Genomic DNA, 22,035 nt, shown 5'->3' with positions numbered 1-22,035 from the left:
CAGTTGGAATTGTGTCGTTAAATTTGTTGGCGATCAAATATTTATATATATTTATAAAATATACTGAAAGTGAAATTAGTGATTTTGATAGTGATTGGCTTTCTTTCTTTTCTTTTTTTAACCAATGGAGGCAAAAGTCACTAAATTATTCATTATTAACACTAAACCGTCCTTCTCCCATTTTTACCTAAACATTTTGTATAGGCTGTGCCTCCCCTGATGAGCCGGCAGAACTCAAGGACAGAACTGAGGACAGAACCAAAATGTAATATGTTTTCTGAAAAAAATATCCTATTGCGTTCCAGGAAAGAAATTTATAGAAGTTTAAAATGACAAGAAAGCTTTTTTGGCTGAACTATTGTTAATTCCTGAAGATAAATAACACACTGATGAAATTCTTTTGATGTGATCAACAATATTACATTATCATTAAAAGGTGATGGCTGATTAAACAGAACTAGCACAGTTAGATTTTAACTTTTATTACAGTGAGATGTAAAGTCGGAAGGCTCTTTTCATACCATGTCTGCATATTTGTAGCAATATATAATACTTTTAGTAAAAAATAATGTTGCATACTGTATAGAAAGCATGAAAAACACCTCACCAACCAAAATTACTGAACGATTCCAGAGTCTGTCATAAGCTTAGCTGAAATGATGTGCGCTCTTAGAGCAGAGAAATGGTCCAGGCTGCGGTTGACGTATCTGGGCCGCCATCCTGACCAACGCTATTCAATCCATCAGCTTTCTTACCTCCCAAGTTTCAAGTCCTAACTGGAGTCGTGTCACATTCTGGTGCTAATGATCACGATTGTATCTTCGTGGTACATAATAAAAACTTTTTATTCCTTATCTACAAAATGAAAGATACAAATAAAAACCAGTTGGCACTATGCTTGTTCTGTTTTGTTTGCTTGTGGAATCTCGCCATTGAAATCAAATATGAGTGCACTTTTTAAAGCTCTTGTTCACAATTCTCTTTTTCTCACATCGATTGAAAGGGTTGTCAGTGTCTTTCCGAAAAGTCTCATAGCTTGTGCTCTGAATGAGGGAACCAGGAAAATTTCACTAAAATATGCATGAGCGTCGTAAGTGTGCTGATTGCTTCATAAACAATACATTTTATGTAGATACAGTCGCCAACAAAATGTAGCTGTACTTGATGATGAATTAAGTCCTAAGCAGTTTCCAAAAGCCATTTCTTGAGTAATAAAATACATCTGTACTAATGGTTGGAATTAGGCATGGATACGGTCTCTGAAAGAGTTATTGGAAGACGCAGACAGAAGAGTCATTGATCACTGGAAGACAGTGTGATAGGTGGGACACTGATGAGATTTCATGTATTTAATGGCAAACTTGAGTTCCTTGCTCTTTTTGTCCCACTTGTGGATGGACATGAGCAGTAACTGCTGGTCCACTTTGCGGCCCATGATGAGGAAGTTGCTCCCGAGATTGTCCAGTTGTGAGCAGGGACAGTTTGCTCCATTCTTGATGTATAGTGTGAGCTTCTTTAGGTCTTTCTTCCTCAGTATTCCCATCTTCAGAACCTTCTTCTTCTTCTGTGCTGCGATAAGCTTGCGGTCACCTTTTTCCTTTTTCACCTCTTTAATCTTCATCTTGATTGCTGTAGATAAAATATAGAAACAAAGAAACTTAGAGCAGGAATTCCCAAAATAAGTTTGTTCAGCCACAATTTGACGTAAAATACTTACTTGAAATACCCCTTGAGATTTTTAGTTCACGTTTCAATAGTTCATATAACTCAACACATCCACTTGTTTATTTATATATATATATATATATATATAATATATATATTTATATATATATATATATATATATATATATATATATATATATATATATTTCCTATTTCAATTTTACATGTTTAATTAATTATTAGCTTTTCATCAACTCACAAATCCCCTGCAATACCTTCGTGAACTCCCAGAGGTTTGCGAAACCCAAAATGTTCAACCAAAATGTCATTCATATTTATTAGTGTCAGATAATTTTTATTTAAAAAAATAAAATAAAATTTCAGAACAACTAACAGTATACGGGTTTGGAAAGACATGAGGATTAGTAAATAATGACAGAATTTTCATTTACGACCAAACTATCTCTTTAAAAACACCAAGGAAAGACCAGAAAGACCCTTTGGAAAAAGGTCTGGGTACTACGTGTTGTCATTTAATTTTATCCATTGGAAAAAATGGGAAATCTTCTCATGGGACCCTTGGTCACACTCCGGTTCTCCCATATATTTTTGCTGTCTCAAGCAACAAGACCTTTCACAACGAGCACACAGGAAGAACCAAGGCTATCCAGAGCACTGGAATAGTTTACACCTCCCCGGAGGAGCATCATTTAAACATGGACGGCACTAATTGCTCTCACCCGGGAGAGGACGGAGAGTGGAACGGAAAGTTTTAAAGACAGATGTGAAAAGTGAACACACCTTCGGTAGCCTGTCCACATAAGCCACTAAACCATCCTCTTTTGAACGTTTTTTGAAATTTTCATATTAATTTTTTTTTTTAAGAATTGTTTTTTGTTTTGTTTTTGTGGAGAATTTCAACAAGTTTCAACAAGTTTATCCTGAGACCACATTTCAGATGAATGCATGAACCAAAAAACTACACGAAAGCATAAAAGGGGTCAAAATGACCCATACTGGAATTAACATTTTTCTTAAATGTGTTATTATTATTATTTTCATCCTATGACCACAAAATATGAAATTGAAATTGATGAGAAAAACTTTTTTTTTAAAGAATTCATGGAATATCAAATAAATAAATATTTTTATTGATTAAAAAAAAAAAAAAAAAAATATATATATATATATATATATATATATATATATATATGAAGAGTTCGGATGCAAAAGCCTCTAAATGCCATCTGAAATTTTCTTATAGAATGATCGTTTTTATCAAGCTTGTGTATTTAAGTTCAGTAATTTCACTTAAATGACAATTAATAGGTAATCTTCATTACCATTTAAGTGAAATTATTGAATTTAAATATACGAGCTTGATAAAAATGATCATTCTATAAGAAAATTTCAGATGGCACTTAGAGGCTTTTGCATCTGAACTCTTCATTTTTTTTTTTTAATAACAGAATGCCAGGTCAATTTTTGGTGGTGCATGACTAAATTTCACCACTGACACAATTTTCTTCCTGAATCTGCACTGCTCTTGTACAGAAATTTCAGCAGAAATTCCCAGGTTCTCTTGTTTCTAAGTTACATTTGAAAACATGAAAGTAGCGATTAAAATCTGCAATTGATGCTATTAAACAGAACTTATCCAAACGTGCTGAGAGCACATTAATCAATGACAACATTTGTCCTGCATCTTCAGTGTGATCATGCATGCATCTCTGGAAGGGCAGGAATGTACAGTATGTTTAAATGGTTTCACTGATAACCGTTTCAGTTCACTTGCTTTGGGATATTTGGTGTTGGTTGGCAATAAATATTAATCGAGATCCTATAAGATTTCTTACTGAAGAATCAAATACCAGAAAAAAAAAAAATCTAATTAAAAAGAGTGTGTATGATTAATGTGTAATCCCACAGTCACTGAAAATGAATAGGCCTATACTCAATCTGAGAGAATGAGGGAAGGAAAGATCGAAAGAAAATGTGAGTATGCCACAATTACAAGAAGGTTTTAATTTAATGAATGTGGTAGCTAGGCCATATGGTTGCAGACATGTTGGGTAGTTGATAGGGTGTTTAGGATGGTTGATAGGGCATTGCTTGGTGGTTGCTTAGTGGTCCAAGTCAAAAGTGCCAAGTCTATAAATGTGATGCGATCTGGGAAAACCCATCACATGGTGAAATTTTACCTATTACATGTTTTATGTTTCTTTCATCGTTTGTGGGTAACAAAAGTTATGGTTATCTTAAGTCGGCTGCATCGCTATGATTTTCAGGAACGGAATTTTGAGAAAAACAGGTTTAGGCTAATTAACTGTCATTTCCTGCTAGTGGGATTGGCGCTCTTTTTTTATTGTCTTTTTTTCATATCACATATTTTAGTAATCATCATAGGTATCATTCGAAAGCTTACGAACTCAAAATTCATCATGAAAACCGTTTTGAAATTGGACAATTGAGAGGCGAGCAAGATCTTTTAAGCGAGCAGTTACTTCAGACTCCGTTGTTCTCTTGTGCTCTGCTGCTCCGCATCTCACAATAACGTTGGATTAAAAAAAAAAAAAACTTGGGCGCAGTTGTAGTTTACACAAGACTGGTGGGAGTTTACATCTCGCAATTCTGACTTTATTTCTCAGAATTGCGAGATATAAAGTCAGAATTGTGTGAAATAAAGTCGCAATTGCGTGATATAAAGTCAGAATTGCGAGATATAAAGTCAGAATTGTGTGAAATAAAGTCGCAATTGCGTGATATAAAGTCAGAATTGCGAGATATAAAGTCAGAATTGCGTGAAATAAAGTCTGACTTTTTTTCTCGCAATTGCAACTTTATATCACGCAATTCTGACTTTATAACACATAATTGCGAGTTTATATCTCGCAATTCTGACATCTTTTCTCAGAATTGTGAGATATAAACTCACAATTGTGAGATATAAAGTCCAATTCTAAGGGAGAAAAAGACAGACTTTTTTTTTTTTTTTTTTTCTCAGAATAGTTTATATCTCACAATTCTGACTTTGTAGACGTTTCTCAATGTCAAGGAAGGATCCTCGGAAGCCAGAATTTCGAGGATGCTACGTCATCGACATCCGTCTAAGGACTGTTCCAATGTCGAGGATCCTCGGAATTTCCACCAAGGACTGAGTCCTTCGTTCGAAAAATATCCCATATACAGGAAAGGATGCATATGTGTAGCCTTCGCGCTCTTCGCGCTCTCAAATCACCCACAATCCTATGCGCGCAGCTTTGCTATCTTGTTCAAAAAATTCAAATGTTGTTGGACGTTAACGGAGTCGGAGCGTTAACGGGTCAATATGCTTTCAAATGTAAATATATTTATGTTACCAAACATTTGTTTTAAAAAATAATTACATCCATTATGTTATGGATCAAATTGACCCGCACTGTTTAAACACACTTGACAGTCAAATAATCAATATGATTAAAAAGGAGTTTATTCATTTTCACTGATGTAATGACGCGCTGAAGTGCACTTGCTAGCCTGTTCCATTTACGTGTTCTCCGAATGCTAAAGAGGAGCCTTGCCTCGCCTCTGAAGGAAGTGACTTGGAAGGACCAGTCCTGCCAAAGAAGTATCCTTGACATTGAGAAACACCTTATAACACGCAATTGCGATTTTATATCATGCCATTCTGACTTTTTATCTCCCAATTGTGACTTTATTTCTCAGAATTGCGACTTTATATCTCGCAATTGCGACTTTAATTCTCAGATTTGCGACTTTATATCTCAGAATTGTGACTTTGTATCTCGCAATTGCGACTTTATTTCTCAGAATTGCGACTTTATTTCTCACAATTCTGAGAAAAAAAGTCACAATTCTGACTTGATAAATCGCAATTGTGAGAAAAAAAGTCAGAATTGTGAGATAAAAAGTCGCAATTATAATTATTTATTTATTATTCAGTGGCGGAAACAAGCTTCCATAATAAATCGCTATTTTTCTGCACTAGTGAATTTTGACAAGATATATTCAGAGATGATAGACAAGATGTTATAGAATATTAATTTAATGAAAACCCAATTTAGACCCAAAACATACCAGCACGACATCCGACGGGTTTCCCAGATCGCATCACAAATAATTTCTAAATTATGGTGTGGGTACCTCGTTTAAGTCCATGTGAAGTCTTGTTGCTTAAAATATAGGGCCCTATTTTAACGATCTGAAACGCAAGTGTCAAAGCGCAAAGCGCAAGTAACTTTGTGGGCAGGTCTTGGAGCTGTTCATAGGTGTGGTTTGGGCGTAACGTGAAATAAACCAATCAGAGCGTCATCTCACATTCCCTTTAAGAGCAGGCGCGCTGTTCTAAAGCGGATTCCTATTATAACGGCGGATTTGCCGGGTGCGCGCCAGGAGCGGTTCACAGCGGAGAGCAACGCTCTCGTCAGGGACGTTGGGGATGGAGAAACCCACCCAAATTAACTTTGGTTAAAAAGGCGTATGATAATTTGGGTAAATGTGTAAGCTAGATGTATGCTTTTATAATAAATTGTCTATCTATCTATCTATCTATCTATCTATCTATCTATCTATCTATCTATCTATCTATCTATCTATCTATCTATCTATCTATCTATCTATCTATCTATCTATCTATCTATCTATCTATCTATCTATCTATCTATCTATCTATCTATCTATCGTAATAATGTATGATTTGCAAAAATGAAAACTGCTGCTTCTGTGTAGATGAGAGAATCAAAGTGTATGCGCGTTGTGCACACGCTACATTGATTATGGCCAAGCATGCGCCCTTAAAATAGCATATGAATAACATGCGCAACGCGCCACTGACTTTAAACTATTTTTTCCTGGTTAGTGGCACAATTGTTTTCTAAACCTGCAAAATAGCATGAAGGAACGTTTGCGCCGGAACACGCCTCCTTTTTTGCACTGAACCGCCCAGGGAGCGCAAGTTCATTCCCTAGTTTAGCGACGTGCTTCTGTGGAGGGAAAAGCGCGCTTTGCGCGGGTGCAAAATAGGAATGATATATGCGTCGGTGTACAAAGTCAATTGCGCTGGGTGCAAGATAGGGCCCATAGTGTTACTGTGTCAGGACACAATTTTGAAGGCTCTCAGAGCCACAGTGTTTATTTACGCTTTTTGGGGAAATCAGTTTTCGAATGACATTGTCTCTCTTTACATATCAGATAGACTTAATATATTTTAAGATATTTTCCAAAACTACAAAACCATATAGCTAACATACCTAACTGTAGTTCAGCTACACATGGGGTTTTTCTCTCTGATTCAGGTGATCACTCATGACCCATAATGCTTGTGAGGAGTGAGCACGCCTGGGCAATATCGTGGTGACAAGCCAAAACCACAAGAGCTGCTTTAAATTGCTGGCAGTAGGTCTGACAGCACATGAAGTGAGGCAATGAGGAAAAGTGTCGCCCCGAGAATTTGCAGCCTTCTTTCAGTAATTCTGAAACCAAAACTTATATGTCCATAAGGCTTTGGGAGTTTTTATCAATTGAGCAAGTTGTGTTGAAAATATTCTGAATGGCAAGTAGCATCAAAAACAACAATGCACATTATGATTTTACAATAATTTCTATTCTATTTTATAATTGAACTGCATCAACTTTTTAGCCTAGCCAGTGAAAACTATTAATATGGCAAACCAACATACACACTGAAGTAATTCTGGAATATACACTGTTTATATAATTAGCCAATCCATGGTAATGCTGTGATTATTGTTGGATTATGTTAAACTCAAAACTTCAAACTGCAGAGCTACGATGAATCTTTAAAGAAAATAGTCTCTATTGCTGAACTTCACCCTAATCGGCCTTCCTTATATAATGGTGATTAAAGATAATTCAGGCTGCTCAAAATCACAATTAGAAGGAGGAAAAAAGTGAGTCTCAACCCATGAGGTCATTTTTTTTTTTTTTTTTTTTTTGTCTTTGTCTTTGTCTTTAATTCTGTAAAATGAAAATAGTTTTGCCAACATGCTGAAAATTGGAAAGAAGATTTAAACAAGAAAAAACTTTCATTTTCTTCCAATGATGATTGCCTGAACTGGACAACAAATTACTTTGAACTGACCTTCAAGAGACAGTTCACCCCCAGATGTAAAATTCTCTTAAAATTTTGTTCTTAACCTGACCTGTATGTCTTTCTTTCTTTTTCAGAACCCAGATTATGATGTTCAGAGAATGTTGGGGTCCAAAAAACAAACACAAACATTTATTTGAAATATGTTTTTCTTGTTTTCCAGAGAAGAAATAAAAATCATTCAATATTTCCATCCACCTATTCTTATGAGCATAATCGGGATATTGCATAAAAAACGCTTGAAAAGGCCAAGATGCACATGAATTCTATAAATCTGCACTAAAAAAATATATGCACTCCATTGAGGCAGATACATTTTTTTCAATCCGATAAGAAGGCATGCGCATAAACTATGACGGCAACACATTTACCGAATAAATCCCTCAATGCGCAACAAATGCGCAGAAATTAATCAAGCAGTAATATCCATGCATTATGCTTTCAGTATGTGGAGTATCTCAAAAGCCAGAACTAGAAAAAACAACAACAACAACAACAACAACAACAACAACAACAACAAAAAAAACATTATAACTCTCTTTGTGATGTCTGCACTTCATTTTCTGACTTTAATGTGTTAAATGTAGAACATACACTCAGGCTACTACTAACAATATTTTTTAGTGTCATCTGTCAAAGTTATCAAGGAAAATACATGCAAATCCAAGAGAAACAGGCCTCACAGCCAAAGATAAGTCAGGCGTATGTGTGACTCTACAGTGCTATAATCCTCGGTCCTCTATAGGGAAGGATTTTCAGATGACTTTTAACCTTGAAACTCTTTTATTCAATGCCAGAGACTCATTCTAGAGATTCACATTTGACAGATCAATGGACCTCTAGTCAGAATGCATCACTTTTATATGAACCATAAAAAAATCCCAAACTATTACAACAGGAATCCTCCAGCACCATTTAAATCTGGATGTCAATTCCATATGAACTCATGTATGTGACCCATGCATTGAAAACAGGTCACTTTGCTGCATGTTTGTGGTGTTAAGCTTATTTATTTGGAATTTGATATCTTCTCTAATTTGAAAATATGTTGTAATTTGTCAAATTTGCATTTTAACTTTCCTTCTGTAATTTAATGACAAAGTACGATGGGATGTTTAACAAAAGTAAAGTCAACTCTTTGTATGATGGAAGCATGAAATGTTGTATTTTTGTTTAATTTATATTGTCTTTTGATGCAGTTTGAATGTTTGTGAGCACTGTTGTGGATGCACTGCTGTTGGGAACTAATAAATTATGAAATTAATGACAAATATTAACATTGAATTACTGAAAAATTGACATCCTTAGTTTCATTTAATAAGTTTCCTGAGCCAGTTTATTTCATGTCTACGGTATTTAGTATCGATACTGAGTTACCTGAGGCTAGTTTTGTTCAACCTTAGTCTAACTAGATCTGGGCATCACCCACTAAAAACATAAAAACACAAAACATGATATATTGATTGCACCTGATGAAGACCTGATGGTCGAAACTTTGTGCTTTTAATACATTTATCTTGACTAGCATGCAGTGTGCGGACTTCACTTTTCTTTTTTTATATATATATATAGATGCCCATATCTGCACACAAAAACACATCAATATGTAAATGCATTGAGTTGCTATATACATATTTGCACAGTATATTTAATGCAATGCATAGCAGAGCAACCTCATATTGTATCTGCTTTTTCTCATGATGTCACATTTATGTTCACCCTAAGTATTACAGTGGCCGCTTTCCCATTCAAGCAAACCGCAGGCTTTCTCATCAATTCTTTCTTTACAATTTTTTTTACCATTTTGAAGAGATCACAACTCTAGAGTTATTTAAGTTGTCAAATTTGATGTCTTAATAAAAGTTAATATCTTACCAAAATCACTGGCGCAGTAGTGCTCCATTATGGTGTCTGCTTTCAATTCGTTGTCACAGGGTGGACACACTTTCGAAACTACAGGGTAAAGGAAGGAAAGATGGTTAAAAATTAGTGTCTCATAAAGAACCATTAAACATAAAATGTAGCCATTAACAATAAGTACACAGTTTTTGGTATTTAAAGTAGACTCATACATTTCTAGGTAATCTAAAAATACTGTATGCTTCAGACGGTAACTTAAAAAAATAACTGGTTTTATTCTAATCAGAAATATAATGTACCTGTATTATGATTAAATAAACATAACTCCATGTATTTTTGTCAGCCATTGGTCTAACTAACAGATAGCCCCGCCCCTAAATTTGGTCATTGGTTGAGTCAGTGCTGCTGTGTCATATTGGCTGAGATTTTATTGGTGTTCATTGATGAGATAAACTGTTATCTGAGGTCAGTAGTAATGATACAGTAAGTTCAGTGAAAGATTCAGTGCAGTCAGTTAATCACAGAAGACTCAAACAAACAAATAAAGGGTGGGAATGTTTCACATTTTCTAAAATGATTGGTTTGAAAAAATGAATCTCTCATGTGATTGCTCTGAACAGCTCTAATATGGTGTTTGGTTTAGTGCAGCGAGTATAACTCTGTTTCATTGCAATGCTGGACTCATGTAGGGGCAACAAGCCAGTGCTAATGGACCTTAATCCACAGTGTTTGAAGTCATGAGAGGGAGAGGTTTGGCAGCTGCTTGTTTTATTTCCTCACAGAGGAAAGGGAAACAAGATTAAAACTTTCAGTGGTTCATCACTGTGAAATCACATCCCTTCAGATAGTGTGTGTACAGTGTGTCCTGCATATACCTGGACCACTAAGGGGGAAATATTTTTGACCTCTCCACAACAGGATTTGAATGTCAACCAGAATATTTTACACTCGTTGCAAACGTACGAAGACAAATGCAGGGGTGAGCTTTTAATAGGACACTGTGAAAACATTCTTCTCAGCAGTTTGACAGTGAAAATATTCACTGGAACATGCAAACAGAATTACATGACCTCCTTGGAGCTGATAGTTATTTGCGTTTCTTATTTTTTAACTGTAGATGTTTACCGTGCCACCGACTGGGGTACTGGTTTCTGTTTAGTGGGCTTAAATTACTGTATAACACACACACTGTACACATGCTCATATGGGAAAATTAATGTCGTTTTAAACTTAGTTAAAGGGGATTTCTTTTTTTCCATTTTTACAAGATGTAATATAAATCTCAGGTGTCCCCAGAATGTGTCTGTAAAGTTTTAGCTCAAAATAGCCCACAGATCATTATAGCATGTAGAAAATGGTAAGGCAAATAGATGCTGTATTTGTGCATGTATCTTTAAATGCAAATGAGTTGCTGACACATTTTAACGGTCAGCAGAATTATAAATCCTGCAAAGTTTTTTTTTATGTATGTACATTTGTAACTATTATAATACCTTTGCATCAAATTACAAATTAGGTCAAATTTGTTTTAATTAGGTCAAATTAGTAAAAACCGATGTTATCTGACTAAAACATGTTTTTTTTTTCCTCTCGCGATAAATCATTCCGAAAATCATGCCAGCGAAAATGAGTTTTTACGTGCATATGTTACGCAGTTTTCGCATGCATTTGATATGCACTTTATTGTGTGTAATACACACGCACCCCACACGTTTAATCCTACCCATGCGTATCATACTGTATGCACGTACCCTACACCACTACTAAACCTACCTACCCATGCGTATCATATGCACGTATAAACTCATTTTGGCGTATAAATTGCACGATAAACACAATGCGTGCTATAGAGACGCATTTAGTGTGACCGGGTTACAGGACTAGCTATTATTTTTAATCGAAGGAGACGGAAGCGTGTTATCCAAAGATTAATGGCTAGGAAAGCCCCTTATACTTGGGAGCAGTCACGTACTGTATGAGGTGTTTCTCCCTCCTATCTGCTTCGAGGTCTTGATAAATTGTGGTATTTCTTTGTTGTTTAGAATCCAGTATTCCCGTTATTCTTTTCTTTTATGAGTTTAATTAAGAGCTGTCTCGTCTTCTGTCCAAACATACAGCGCCATCTTTAAAGAATGATCGACTTTTACGTATGCCAGGTGACCTGAAAATGCAAAAAAAAAAAAAAAAAAAAAAAAAAAACAGTTTCCAATGCAGTTTTGCAAATTATTCCTTTTTCAAATTGCCTGAAAAACCACCTTGTACGAGCTAAATTATTATTATTATTAATATTATTTTTCAATATATGGGAGGGAAATTGACATGTCTCCATTGGGCATATTTTCAATTCGCAATTTGAAATGCAGCTAATCTCTCTCTCTTTTTTTTCTGTTTTGAAAGTTGTGAAAACACTTGTGGAGTTTTTCTTTTGCTATTTGAGCAAATGGGAACACAAAAAATACATGTAATGTAGTCTCTCATTCACCACTATAGAAGTTTACCCAATTATAATGACTTCAGCTTCTGAGAAACCCGGACAAGTGAAAAGAGTTAATTGTATCCACCTGCAGCCCCGCAGCACCACATGTTTCAGGACACACAAGCCAGGCCACACGTCTCAGGCCGGAAGTGAAGGCGAACCATATGGTTTAGAGCGGGTCTTATTAGAGTTTTTTTTGTGTGTGTGTGTGTTTGTAATTTTCTTCAGTTTGAAGTAATACGAGCTATTTTTGCATGGATTTGATAGGATTGATACATAATATTTAATAACAATACCTCTAATTACTAAAAATACATGATTTGATTATTTATTGAACATTCATTTCTAGGCTTAAAGGAGAACTCCGGTCAATTTTAACATTGAGCTCATTTTTTTGTACATTTGGAGTGCTGTCAATACAGAGAACAACGACAAAAATCGTGTTTCGAGACACGATCAAAACATCCTGTTTTCGGTTGAAGTCCAAAGTAATCGATTGCCGAGTTCACGCGCGTGATCATAGGTAACTAAACCTATGCGTGTGAACTCGGCAATCGATTACTTTGGACTTCAACCGAAAACAGGATGTAAACACAGGTATTTGCGCTGGCTTAAATAACATCATTTTTATACATATCTTTCACATCTACTGCAGTCAGATTCACTCGTGTTCACTCAGAAGGAATCACTCACATTTTCTGTGCACTTGTAATGACACATCAAGGATGTTAAGAGGCTAAAAGCAGGTTTACTACTTGCCCCATTGAAGTCAACAGGGTGCAAATTTTAAAAAGAGGATAACACGGTGTAGGCAACACCGATTTTTGTCGTTGTTCTCTGTATTGACAGCACTCCAAATGTACAAAAAAATTAGCTCAATGTTAAAATTGACCGGAGTTCTCCTTTAAGATTTTGATGAAAAGATCTCAAGCTGACTAGTTGAACACATTGCTGTAGCTACACCCATTAATAGACACGGTACTTCCTTTAAAATAATGTAATAAGAATGTCATGTCCGCATCACTTTTACAACATTTCAAACCCATCAATTCTTGCCATCTACAAAAATCTAAGCCAATGTTTATTCTCGTTTTATTACGAGCTCTGTCATGTTCTTTTTTTGCTGGCAGAGTGTCATCTGTTCTGTGTTTTTTTTTTTTTTTCAGGTGATTCCCTGGAGATTGGAGATTTATAGCAGCTCCATGTCAGCCTTTCTCACTTGTTGTAACAACTAACCTCTGCCACTCCCACACCATACACGCGTCAAAGTAGCCGGAGCAACTTTTCTCTATTTACGGATATGACGAGACACGCATGGCTGAGTGACGCAAGTATGCAATTTCCCGCAAAAAACATCCCGGCAGGTCTAAAAAAAATAAACACTTATAATAGGCTTACCGTAGTGAATCAGGGTAAGACGAACATGTTTTGGAAGAAGGATTTCATTATTTAAATCAGAATTTTGCTTTGGTTGTAAGTGTTTTAAGGATGTTATTTTTTTATAAAAGTCTTTTATTCAGCAACTATGTATTAAATTGATCAGAAATTACAGTAAAGAAATTTACATTATTTAAAAAAAAATCTATTTCAAATAAATGCTATTCTTTTCAACTTTATATTCATCAAAGAATGCTGAAAAATGTATCACAAAATTAGCATATTAGAAAGATTTCTGAAGGATCATGTGACACTGATGACTTGAGTAATTTGGAGTTATAATAATATTTTACAATATTACTGTATTACTGTTTTAAAAAATGTAGCCTTGGTGAGCACGAACATCTTAGACCCCAAAAGACCACAAACGTTGGAGCAGTAGAATATATAATGATTTTTGTAAAGGTTTTATTATTATTATTATTATTACATTTTTGAAGAAAATTTACCCCATCTCTTCTTTGATGTCTGATAATGGTTCTTTTGACATTCGGGTATAAGTGTCAGGTGTATTGTCCAGTTCCAAACTTCTGGCCTTCTATCACATCATCAATCTGCTTAACCGAGGAAGAATGCTGGATGTGGCATGTGAAAATTTGGAAAAGTCATTCATTTGTACAGCTAAAAATATAGAAAGCTCCGTTCGATCTCTGTGGGGTGGGTCTGACGGAACAAACCATGACCAGATTGGCAAAAGCTTGAAGTTCTCCACTGAAATCAACCACACAATGAAGTTTGTTATATCTGATCTCTGAGGTGACGAATATGATTTTGAGCTCACAAAACAAAAGCATCTGTTAACAAGAGCTTACATGGCTCGTCTCCAGACTCCCCCTTCCAGGTTAAAAACCAAGGGTCAGAGTTTATCACCCCAGCCTCAAGCACAGACATAGCGGTAGATAATGAGGGGAGGGGTCAAAGTTCACCAGGCTTCAGTGCACAGGTCGTGGGGAGTTGAACCCCTCTGTACATTTTAACCGTCATTTGGACCCTAAGCAGAAATTCCCATACATTCAGCATTCAGCGGAACGGAGACGTGACGTGGACGGCGACTTGCACACACTGAGCGTGCTGTGGAGGAAACTTTTGTTTCGTACTCGCAGGCCGTCGTGAGCTGCATTCTTGAAGCTGAAATGTCTTATTTGCACAGCAGAGCGATTTATTCTGTTTTGCAGGGTGGCTCGCTGGCAGGATGCCTGGTAGAAACTGAGCCAAAGCATGTGTCAGGAGACTGAGCGAGGGTAATTCTGCAAACCGAGTTTCTGCAAGAAGCGCCAATTCAGAGATTGAGTGATATCAGAGCAATACTTTTTTGTAATGTATTCCCTTAAATTTCCTGTTGGATACTCTCTTGTGTTCGTTGAAACATGTGTTAAGGACTCAACAGAACTGCTTCTGAAAGAAATGTTTTTAATAAGCAAGAGTGCTTTAGTTCTAAAGCAGTTTCTGCATTGTAAATCTGTTTGTCAGGTAACCTAAAAATGGTAACATTTGGTAACATCAGTTGTTTTTTATTCAAGTCTACTGACCAAAAAATGATGACCTAAAAGTTATGTAACTTACTGTACTCAGGTTGATATTATTTTTTGGGTAAAACTTGAATAAAGCCAGTTAAGTTATTGGTTGTAGGGTCAAATTGTCTGTCTCTAGTGGAGAAAAAAATATAGTGGCCACACAAGGAAGTTGTCACAAAGGCTGTATCTCAACACATTCATGCAAGAGTCAATGATTTAATGAAAGTATATTTTGAAACTGGAAAGCCTGAACTGTGTTTTCACAACAAGAGTATTTTTCATAAATGATTACCTAAAACGATTATTTATACTACATTTTAAATTGTTCACACACACTACGCTGTTTACGAAATTGTTTTACAGGTTAAATTTGACACAAAACCTATAATGTGTGACTGTCAGGTTTCGTTGTGACTACACACTCCATATAGTGTGACAACATGCCCCACTACGCTGTCACAAAAATAACTGATTTTTTTTTTATTTTTTTTTTATGGTTGTCTACCTATACAGAAATTAATATTTAAGAATACACCCAAATTTAGAGTTTTTCGTGAATTGAGACAATTAACACCGGTCAACCCTATTATTCATTTAAAGTACTTGAGTAAAATCTCTTTAGTAAGACAAGAAAACCGTAAGTGATGCAATCTGTCACTAAGACCTTCCCACAGTTTGTCATCATGGATATAAATGTAGTTTTTTAAGTCCTCACAGTTTCCTCAGAGAGCCTACAGGTATTTCTGAGTCTGAGTGATTTCTGCATCGCTGACTTTCTGTATCACAGTTTATGGGGAAATGCTCTGTTTAAACTATGCACAGGTCATAATTTTATGGGTCATTTGGACCCATGAAGTTATGAGCAGCAACACTTTGGACATAAAACATTAATCAGGATGAAAAACTGCTGTGATTTATGTCTGTTTAAATTTACAGTGAGCGGAGACAGAGACAGGTTTACATGTCTCCCCAAGCCGTCCCTCAGGCAGCAGCGCCTCTGGATTCAACAGAACCCTGCAAACAATGGAACACACATTCACTCTAATCTGAGCTGGTAGATTTGTTTTATCTTCTACATTTCTATGTTTAGCCTAATTAATTGTCTCTGTTCTGTTCTTTTAATAAAAGGAGACCCTAAAAAAATCTAGAGCGGCTAGGTTTCACAGACACGCCCCCCATCTGTCATTGGTCAACTAATAAATAGCCCCGCCCCACTGCTGAACCAGTGCAGTATGCTTGTTGATCCTGGAACAACATTCCAATCAACCAATCAGATTAGAGGGATAGGTTTACAGTTAATGTCAAGTTTAGGCTTACAACAAGATTTAAGGGCTTCTACACAATTTATATTCACTTATCATTTCCCTCTGATTTTAGGGATGTTATGGGTAGGGTTAGGTTTAGGGGTAGGGATAGGGTTAGGACTATGTTTTTAAACAGGAATGTTGTTCCCGGTTCAACAACTGATGTTGATCCAGGAACATGTCTTATTTGGCAAAATCAGGATGACCTCATAGTTGTCTCTGCATATTAAACTGGGATGAGAGAAAATGTTTTAACAGTTAAAGTGGTTTAAATTCATTTGAACTTTATAATCACAGATTTTAAGCGGTAAATATGTCATAAAACAGGATGTATGCTGGATTTTTCAGAGGAGCCAATAAAAATGGTTCTTGTTTTGGCTATTTGTCTGTTAAGAACAAGTCTTCTATTTGTAGAATGAACAATATTGTTTAAACAGGCTTTTTGTTGCACTGTCCAATGTTTTACTGGAATGTATCTCCAGAAACAGCCCGTCAAACATGTCTGTGGCTCTGGCTGTGAACGGGCCCCGTCCCAGGATTTCACCTCAAACCACAGGGGAAAAAACAGCTCTTCATGTCCCTGTGTGCCGGAGCTGACGGCTGCAGGCTGGAGCGACTTGCCGTGTCAAACGAGGGTTTGTGCTGTCATGTTATCTCTAGAGTCCTGTTTCACGTCGATGTGCACGCTCACCAAAACACACATCGCTGTAAACGCTTGCCCGTGAACTACTTTCCCATCCAGCTGCGATGCAGAGAGCTTTTTGCTTAGTTCTGCTAGTTTTCAAACTCTCAGTATCATGTAATTTCAGAGCAGCTATGGCTGTAATTGATATTGTCTCCAAGGTCCCACTCTTACTCTGCTTGCTCTTGAGTTTGCTGCAATTTTAAGGAGCTTATTTTTCTAACAGAAGCCAAGCTACTTAATTCTGAAGTATGAAAACAGTATTTTGGAGTCACATTTTTTCAAAAGCCTCTTTTTTTCCTTCTTTGAGAACATTGTAATCCATCAAATCTTAGCAGTGAAAAGAGAATTTGTGTGCATGTTTACTACTGTAAATGGAGACATTATATATATATATATATATATATATATATATATATATATAAAGCTAAGTATGTCTACAGACTAACCCAAACATCTCATCTTACCCCTATTAGAAAATGTGATTTTTTTTAAATGAAATGAAAAAAAAATGAAAAAAAAATCCATTTCTGTTTGAATCAGTTTTACATTTCAGCATGTTCCCAGATGTTCCCAAAAATAGGTTAAGTAAACATAAGTTTTCTATTCTACCCAACTTTTTTGAATGAAAAGTATCATTAGATAAGCGTTATGTTAGTTTTTATTTATATATTATATTTAAATAAAAGCAAAGCTGTATTGTACAGTAAATGTGATTCATTTTGAACACAGCATACAGTAATGCATTCATTTCTTAATGTTTTGTATAGGAACTTGTCATTTGTGCATCACTTGTTGCATTTTTGCATTAATCTTTACAAATGGTTGAGAAAATGAATGCATTTTACAAACTGACAAAGAATAAGATTTGTTTATAAAAAAAACAATTCTTTGGCACCACATGTTTTTATTAAAAGAATAATAATCTTTTGATAATCTATTGTCCTGTATATATGGTTTAACACCATCCTCAAACTGAGCATTAACTACACTCCTGGCTATTTCTCTTCACTTGTCCTTCCTCTTTCTATTACAATAGTCCTTCTCGTTTCAGTCAGACAAAGTAATGTACAACTTTTCCGACTAATTAGTGATCCAAAGGGTTTGGCTGCCTGGCTAATTGGAAACCTAAATGCACGATTAAACAAAGAGAGGCAGGGCGCAGCAGGAACGCTCCTCTCCACATTCCACATGAGATGTTTGCTTTAGATAGTGAAAGGTTTTTGTCCTTCCAAGAGCTTTTCCTAATTTTACTTTCTCTAGAGCTCTAGGCTAAACAAAGCAAGAGAAAATCCACCAATGGGCCTTATTGTATAGATCTATAGAGACTTAGTGATTATAATTTTTGTACTTTTTAAGCAAAAAGGGGAGGTTTTAAAATCAAGTACTGATGCTTATTATAGGTTATCAAAATGTTTAAGAAACAATACTAAAAAGAAAAAAAAAAATTTTCATGCATCTCTCGTGAATTAATTTATTTATTTTGTTGTAAAATTAGATTTTTAGTCTTTTGCCAAAATTTTGTTTACAGGTACAGGATTGTCACATCTGTGTTGCATTCATTTCCTATGTAAATTCATTTTTGATATTCACTGAATGAATCAATAACAGTCATCTTTATATCTAAAACCACAGTGTTCTTGCAGGTCCTACCTGGAGTCTGAGTGGCGTGAGCCGGCGAGAACTGCATGGGAATGCACAGATCGTTGTCGATGGGGAACTTCTCGCACTGTAGCATCTCTGGCCAGGGAAAGCCGTAGGTCTCCATGACCGGGGCGCAGCTGTCCCGCACCGCCTCGCACAGAGACCTGCAGGGGTAGATGGGCCTGTCCAGGCATACTGGAGCAAAAAGGGAGCAGAGGAACACCTGCGTGTCAGCGTGGCATCGTTTTGCCAGTAGTGGCACCCAGCTGCCCGCCTGCTGCTTGACCTCAGGCATGGTCTCGTGGTCCAGTAGGTTTGGCAGACGCATCTTTTTGTAGCCCACGTTGTAGCAGAGCCGCAGGTCGGCTGGGATATCCACACACTGTGGCTGCTTGGCATAGAAGCGGCCGTTGTGGAAATTGTCCGATTGCCAGCTGTAGTAGTCGTACTCCTCTGCCGAAGCAGCTGAGGTGAGCAGAACCAACGCCAGGGTCACAGCCTGGGTCAGAGACACCTGCCTCTTCTGCTCTGCCATCCTCCTAAAGCTCTGCTGTAATTCAGAAGGGGAATGGGGGGAAGCAGATCAAAAAGAAGAATTTTAATCCTTTTTGTTGTGTTTGAGAAGGAAAAAAAAAAAGACTGGGTTTGTGCTGGGTTTTCCCTCCTTCTTGTTTCTGGTTGCCCTGCAGTTTATTAGAAACTCCTGGTAGCAGGCAATAGTGGAAGATCTCAGAGCTGAGCTCTTTTCTAGCTTGACTCAAGTGCACCTAGTGTATAAAAAGACAGTGGACTCAGGGCCCTATGAGCTGACAACCCCTGAGTAAGCTTGCCCACCCACCTCCCACTGGTTTCCACTGTCCACCATAAGCCCCGCCCCCTCCCAGCAACAGCCAACTGCTGCACAGTGGGCGGCACCTCTGTAGCCCACCCCGCTCGCAGACACTTCTACAGGCAGACCACGCGCTGTCCTGCAGCACAATGCATGCGTGGAGTGTGCTGGGCTCATTCAATTTCTCTTTAGCTCTGAGGACACACAGATTTTCCACACATATCATCAGCCCCGGCCTTTCACATTCTACTTTATTAGGAAATAATCAGAAGGCAGAAAAAAGATTCATCTACAGGTGGTCAGGGCATTTGGGATGTGCTGTTTGAGATATGCTAATGTTGCCGCTGGATGTGAATAGAAACTGGCTTTCTCTCTGTCTCCTTATATCATTTGCTGTCACACCGTGGGGCCCAAAATTCAACCCATAACAGCCACCCAGCAGCAGGGGGCCGCACTGCTATATTACAGCCGCCCAAATTGAGAAGCCTTCCTGACAGATCTGTTAGCACTTATCAAGATTTATACATATTAGTGAGGGCGCATTTTGTTTTGCTTTTCTTTTTGTATGACAAATGTATTAAAATTATATATATATATATATATATATATATATATATATATATATATATATATATATATATATATATATATATATATATATATATATATATATATATATATATATATATATATATATTATTGCCCTGAAAGTACATTTTGAAATATATTTTGGAATTTAAAGGATTAAACTGAATATATTTTCAATTTAGCCAGGTTTCGATGAGTTATCTTTAGTGCAGTGGAGAGAAAAAGGAAACAGGCCAAGAATAGTCCATCAGAGCAGCGGTATGCAAATGACATAGCAAACGGTGGTTACAGTAAATCTAAAAAGCTAACAGAATGCGGTTAGCAGGCTCTTTGAATGTTTACTTCTTGGAGTTTTACAAGCTGGCAGAGGATTTCACACCATTGCATAAAAATTACAGAAATCCTTATTTTTGTAGAAAGTCTGTTGAAATTTTATCATATAGGCCTCCGTTGTAGGTTCTTTACAAAGTTCATAACATTTTTCAGCCAGGACTGATCTCTGTGGGACTGAACAATAATCTCTCTTTCTCTCTCTCTCTCTTCTGTGTCAAAGACTGAAAGAGGCACAATTTTACGCTCCTAAAAAATCAATAATCTCCAGAGCGGATAGAAATGAGATTAAAGTGATGATGAGGAATGTTATTGGGGCAAATATTCTAAAGATATTTTGTCTCCATGAGGCATTTCAGAGAATCAGCACATAAAACTGATACCAAGAGATCCCTAAAAAAGTTGACTTGGAAAGTGCTTTAAGGAATTTTATATATATTTTAGTTTTTCATTTTGGGCATTTTAATGATGTATTTATTTATTTACATACATGCATTTGAGGGCATTTTTTAGATTTGAATATGCAAGGAATTACGATTATTTTAATTAATTAGTAGCACTTTAATCAATTGCCATGTATTTTCTTTCTCCATTTTTGGGGTCAATGAGGTATTTTGTAAAACGTCAATGAAAGTTTTATGGCCTTGATTTGATTCCAGTATAATAATAAATAATGAGGACTAGTGGAATATAGATCCTTGCTATCAGATGTAGGTAGTGGTAACTGCTTTGTGAGCAGGTTCTCATTAGATGGACAAGCTTTTCATTTTAGTTAAGTAAAAGACAAACTCCTCCTTCAGGCTTCATCAGCATGCAAGGCTGTGTTAATTGGCTATTCAACTCTACACTTCAACTTTCTCCAACTTTGTGATTGGCTCAGCATTTAGAGATTAAGTTCAAGCACCGCTGGAAGTGAACTTTCAGCCAAATGCTTAAAGAAAGGATTTGAAGTGACTAAAAAAAAAAAGGGTTTCAGGGTTCTGGAGAGGTGGCCCACTGCCCAGATATGCTCAGTAAATTCCTGATAAGCCGGGCAAGGAAACCCTGAAGAATAGAGAGAAAGCTTTGGTCAAATGAGGGCACGGGATGTTTATTTCTTCATAGTAAATGTTATTCTAAAAGAATATGTAAATGTTAACACAATGCACAATAGAAATATGTGTACAAACAGGGCTGAATTTAGGATGGGAACAATAATATCCATGGAGATTGTTTTTCTGTTTTAGAGGGAATTTCTTTGCTCTTGGACAGAGTTATAATCTCATTTGGTTTCGATGGGCACACAGTCCTGGCAGAATGACAGTGATAGCTGAATGTTTGTTCACATCTGCCAATAAAAGCATTAACTTATGGAGCACTTCAGATGCCACATGCATTACTGCTCTAACAAGAGACTTTATCGTTTGGTTTGTCTTCACATTCTTTACAAACTGATGTAACATATGTATATATATTTGAAGAGGGACATTTTACAAAGGATGCAATGTGTTTTATGGATATCAAAGAATTGTAAATATTTTCAGACGTAGATAACCATAACATGTTTATACATCTGAAAACTATAGGAGTTTCTGGATTGAACAGGGGGTCCACAGTT

At 36.5% G+C, this 22,035-nt stretch overlaps 1 protein-coding gene across 1 annotated transcript; it reads right to left on the bottom strand.

Annotated features, from left to right (window-relative positions):
• Positions 1 to 466: 466 nt before the first annotated feature.
• On the bottom strand, positions 467 to 19,514 carry sfrp5 (secreted frizzled-related protein 5). Its single transcript, XM_081350371.1, has 3 exons — positions 18,701 to 19,514; positions 9,650 to 9,727; positions 467 to 1,629 (listed from the first exon to the last, which is right to left on the bottom strand). The coding sequence occupies exons 1-3, from the start codon at positions 19,224 to 19,226 to the stop codon at positions 1,301 to 1,303; spliced, it is 933 nt and encodes a 310-aa protein (XP_081206497.1). The 5' UTR covers positions 19,227 to 19,514; the 3' UTR covers positions 467 to 1,300.
• Positions 19,515 to 22,035: the final 2,521 nt, after the last annotated feature.

This window comes from Scardinius erythrophthalmus (genome assembly GCF_964197995.2).
Source record: "Scardinius erythrophthalmus genome assembly, chromosome: 21".
Lineage (NCBI taxonomy): Eukaryota > Metazoa > Chordata > Actinopteri > Cypriniformes > Leuciscidae > Scardinius > Scardinius erythrophthalmus.
The sequence above is the reverse complement of the archived record's forward strand: the minus strand, read 5'-3'. Positions and strand labels throughout refer to the sequence as shown.